General features: G+C 33.3%; 1 protein-coding gene across 1 annotated transcript; it reads left to right on the top strand.

The window, feature by feature from the left end:
* Positions 1-2,814: 2,814 nt before the first annotated feature.
* Positions 2,815-4,962, top strand: LOC113331314 (zinc finger MYM-type protein 1-like). The gene is made up of 5 exons (XM_026578035.1): positions 2,815-2,909; positions 3,001-3,098; positions 3,693-3,797; positions 3,966-4,264; positions 4,327-4,962. The coding sequence occupies exons 1-5, from the start codon at positions 2,815-2,817 to the stop codon at positions 4,960-4,962; spliced, it is 1,233 nt and encodes a 410-aa protein (XP_026433820.1).
* The last annotated feature ends 201 nt before the right edge of the window (positions 4,963-5,163 follow it).

The raw sequence follows: 5,163 nt of genomic DNA, 5'->3' as shown, positions 1-5,163 counted from the left end.
TTAAAAATATAAAATAGGTGGTAGAAGTCAGTATGCCTTTCTTTGTCACTTTGATATGAAATGTTTATCCTATTTCTACTTTCTATTTTGGGTTAACTTAGATGCTTATCCTTTCTAATTAAGTTTTTATTTCTTCTTCCATTTCAGAAATAGTGATTGAAAACTTAAGGTTTATCCTGAATCAAAAGCAAATGATAATGCTTTGTTTTTGTCTTCTCTCTGGCTTTATGCTGCAGTTGACGGGTGATCAAGACTCTATGAAAACGATACTTTATGGGTACATTCTTCAAACCTTTGTTAACAAATATTCAAGCCTTATTTGATTGAGATGATTGAGATTTGTTTTCTTTTTCTTTCTTTGGTTTGGTTTGGTCAGGCATTTGAGAAACACAACGCGGAGAATGACATAACTAACGGAGTATACAAAGAAGGAATTTGATAAGAAACATGGTTTTACTTGGCATGTATTTCGGTCACAATTTCAGTATTACTTGCTTACCTTCTTCATTTTTGTTTAGCTTAAATAAAGTTCAGGGAAAAGGCTTGAAAATGACTTAGGGAATTTAGAGCGGGATTTCGATCAGTCCGTTTAGAGACGTTCAGTTATATCGAAATCAAATGAAAGTTAAAACTTTAGCGGATATTTAGCTGTAAAAACTAGGGAGATTTTTTGTTTGTTTGGTCGAATTTCCCCTTCGTAGAGGCATTCCAGTTGTTATCTATGTGCGTGGTGGTGAAATACTTAAATTTTACAAAAAGAAAAGAAGAAACAAATAGTCTAATTTTGTTGGTCATTATATGTTTGATTGGTTCCGTGATCGTAATTCTTGATAGGCTTTGGTTTACAAATTTTCGTGATTATATTTTGGCATTTTTTTACAATAAACATCATGCATTTGCAGTAGTTCTGATTTTTTCTAATAAACCTGAGAACATTTTACAGGTCCTGAAGTATGGAACTGCTTTTCGAATATTTTTGGCGCTAATGAAACTTGGATGTCATAGATGAGCTTCATCAGATGTTCGGTTATGAGTTATGATGGCTCACTGATCGAGTAATGGTTGGAATGGAATGTAATATCCAAATGCACATATTCTGTGTATAGGGGGTGTTTAATATTCTCACAGAGATAGTGACCCAACTGTATTTCTTTTTGGTAGCAGGTTTTGATCTCTTCTTCATCTGTTTGCGGATGTCCTATGGGTTGCAAACACAACCTTACCAAAATAAGGATCATACCTCAGCTAATTATGACGGTTATGCTGCAAATACATGTAAATGGCTAATAAATAGTTTTGAAATCAGAACTCATTAGTTAAGAATTGATTGTGTATGCTACCTTATTATGTTTCATGCCTCTACGAATTAGCATAATTTGAGTTACTATCTTGCATATCTCGAGTCACGGGACATCCGTTGCATCTTAGCACAAACTGTACGAATGTAAAGATTGGTTATGAGTTTCTCGGCTCAGACAAATATTGTAAGCCATTTTAGCAGAATTGGAGTTAAACTATATATATCCCCGGTGCGAAGCACGGGTTATTATCTACTACCTCCGTCCCGCATTAGATGACATATACTATAAATAAGTGGAGTAATATATTAGAATTATTATAAGAAATATGTAAAATTTGATAGTCATATTTATATTCATTAGATAGGTGTTTTAAAATGTTTTCCAGTGATACAAAGTTTATGAAAATCCGTTGTATAGTTTGAGAGATAAATCATCTCTAAATTTACTAGTAAATTTTAACTAGGTCATCTAATGTGGGACGGAGGTAGTAGTTCTCTATATAAAAATAAAGTTTTTTTTTCGAGCGTTCTCGTTAACCGGAGCTTCTGGTTGATTCTGGCCCCACTATTTAAAATTTCTATCAATAGAATTAAAGTATAATCTTTGTGCCCACAATATATATTTTCAACCAATCATGTTCAAGAAAAAATATTACCTAAAACAACGAAATATAATAAAATCTCCTAACATTACAAAAATAAATAAAAATCGTAGTCTAAAAAATCCTAATTAGATATTAAAATTAGAATTCACAAATCAATAATTACGATCAAACAATAGACACTAAACTATCCATCACAATTCAATCACAAAAATTGATCAATCATAAAAAAAATTCCAGTATCCAATGTCCCTTCTGATAATTATAAGCTTTTGTATTACAAATTCGAGTAAAAGTAACAAACTCTTGAACAAAAATAGATTAGTGATTAAAATTTAAAAGTTAAATAAAGAGTTTTGGATGCGCACACATGAACTGAAATATACTTCCTCTTCCACAAAAATAAATAGACGATAATCCTGTACCATGGTTGAAATACTCGTTGTTAGAAAATGTGGAAGTATTACAACAAGATATTAAGTAATTAAACTTTTGAGAAGAACAAAAAAAGTGAATATTTTATTTTTTTAATATTGCTCATTCCATAAAAAAAATTAAAGAATTTTTATTCCAGACATGTAATGATGCTCGATGTACTTTTTTGGAGTAAAAATATTATAAGAGATATTCAAAAATATGGTGGCTATCCAAAATTTTATAAATTGCATGAATTTAAGATATTGCCTTATATTATTCCAAAGTTGCAAGAATTTTTGGATATTGTATGATATTATTTCCAAAATGATTTACTTTCTTTTTTCTTCTTGTGGTAACTTAATGTTTGTGACTCTATTTAAAGCTCTCGAGTGAAGTTCGATTTGTTTCTTTGCTAGTTTTTTTTCCCTACTATGTTTCTTGCGCTTTAGGGTTTTGTTGTATGATATTTTTTTCTTTTGTTGTTGTTTGCCTTGCATGTTTGTCGGAAGTATAATAGTTAGTGCTGATGACTGCAACAATGAGAGATGGTTCTTTTGGCTCTTTATGGCGATGAAAAAGACTGATGCGAGGTATAATTAAATCACCTTGAATGGGGTTTTATGATTTTTTGTTGATTTTGTTTATGGCAGCTGTTGGGATACCTTTTATCGGCTTTTCAAGGTGTGCTGATAAAATCAGGGGCGGAGCTGTTAGCGAGGTGGGTGGTACCATGGACCCACCTAAATTTGCGAAATCCGGTAACCAGTATGACATGTGTGGTACGTGAATGGGAGTAAGCCGTCAATATAGGCCCATCGGTAGTGGAAAGAGGTTATTAGTTTTCATTGGGAATTTCACGAAATCCTAAATCTCCTTCTCCTCTCTTCTGTGAACCTAGACGGCGCTACCTACCCTTGTAAGCTTGTGAGTACTCTGTACTGTACTGTACCTAACCTATTATATTATATTATGTTGATGATTTTTTATCACTCCGATGACCCAATGATGTTTAATTTATTTTTTTATAATCAATCAATTGATTTGTTATAGGTATGAGTCGGATTATTATGCATACTTCTACTGTTCCTTTTGTTTGATTGTCCATGTAAATTAAAATATCTATTTACAACTTCTAAATCTATGTTTCAGTAATTCAATTATTTTGAGGTCCAGTAATTAACAATTCATTGTTTTTCAAATAGGCATAATTGAATGGAGAGGTATTTCAAAAAGGTTAGGAGAGACGATTCAACTCGTATACAGACTAGCGATAACGAAGTGACTTCTGGGCCTATATCGAGATCAAAAAATCAAGCGGGAATCCCAATTTTAATCACAATCAAGACATGTTTTTGTTAATCGTGTGCAAGTAGATATGTCAAATCTCCCATCCGATCCTGGTTTACGACCTAAAATTTCAGATTATGATCCAAATGATCAAAATGAGGTTCGAAGAGCTTATCTACTAAAGGGTCCTTGTTAGCCTAGGAATCACACATTTCCAAAACAGATAATATTTGGAAGAAATCGAGGGTTCAATGGTGGAAAATATTTTGATGCATATGGGAGCTGGTTAGAGTATAACAGGGCGAAAGATGCATTATTTTGTCTATATTGCTTTCTATTTCCGCCGATAATTGGACAAGGTGGTCATGACGCATTTTTAAATGTTGGGTTTAGTAGTTGGAATCATTGTAGCAGGATCAAAGACCATATTGGTAGCACTGGGAGTTCTCACAATACAACTTATCAAAATGGTCAAGATTTGTTGAACGAAAGTCAACATCTTGAGACAGTTCTTTCAAGACAATCTACCGAAAAAAACAGGCACCGTTTGCGTCTACAATCATCACTGAAAATCATTCGATTTCTATTACGTCGAGGATTATCTTTTCGTGGCCATGATGAGTCAGAAGATTCAGATGATCCTGGTAATTTTCTTGACTTATTACAATTTTTGGCTGATAATAATGAGAGTGTGAATATGTTGTTCTTTCCAATGCTCCAGGAAATCACAAGCTAACATCTCCAGATATTCAAAAAGATCTTGTAAATGTTGCAGCCGTGGAAACCGTGAATACAATCATAAAAAATTTAGGAGATGAATTGCTTGCGATTTTAATTGATGAATCTCGTGATGTATCAGTAAAAGAACAAATGGGTGTTGTGATAAGATATGTAGATAAAAAGGGATGTATTGTGGAGTGGTTTATCGCAATGATACATGTTCCCAACACTACTTCACTTTCATTGAAAACAACAATTGAGGAATTATTTGCAAGGCATGGGTTGAGCATTACAAAGTTGCGTGGGCAAGGTTATGATGGTGCCAGTAATATGCAAGGCGAGTACAACGGATTGAAATCATTAATTTTGAAAGAGAACAAGAGTGCATATTATATACATTGTTTCGCACATCAACTTCAGTTGGCTCTTCTTCATGTTGCCGAGAATATTCCAGAAATAAATACATTTTCACTCTCGTTACAAGAGCAACAAAAACTGCAAGAGCTTCATGCAAGTGCCGTGATATTCTGCGAGCAAAAGAAGTTGAAAGAATACAAAGACTACTTGAGACTAGTGAATTATCAACTGGTCAAGGTCTTAATCAGGAAATTGGCATCAAACGACCTTACACGCTAGAGTTCACATTATGGTACACTTGTCAATTTAATAACGATGTTTTCTTCTGTGATTGAAGTTCTTGAAGAGGTATTGGAAGATGCAAATGGTTCTAAAGAAAAGGGTGATGCATTGCTTTTATTAGATAGTATGCGTTCATTCGAATTTGCTTTTAACTTGCATCTAATGAAGGATATACTGAAGATTAGTAATGATCTTTCA

The sequence above is a fragment of the Papaver somniferum genome, unplaced genomic scaffold, assembly GCF_003573695.1.
Source record: "Papaver somniferum cultivar HN1 unplaced genomic scaffold, ASM357369v1 unplaced-scaffold_125, whole genome shotgun sequence".
NCBI classification, from domain to species: Eukaryota; Viridiplantae; Streptophyta; class Magnoliopsida; order Ranunculales; family Papaveraceae; genus Papaver; species Papaver somniferum.
Note: the sequence above shows the minus strand (reverse complement) of the source record. Positions and strands in the feature narration are given on the sequence as shown.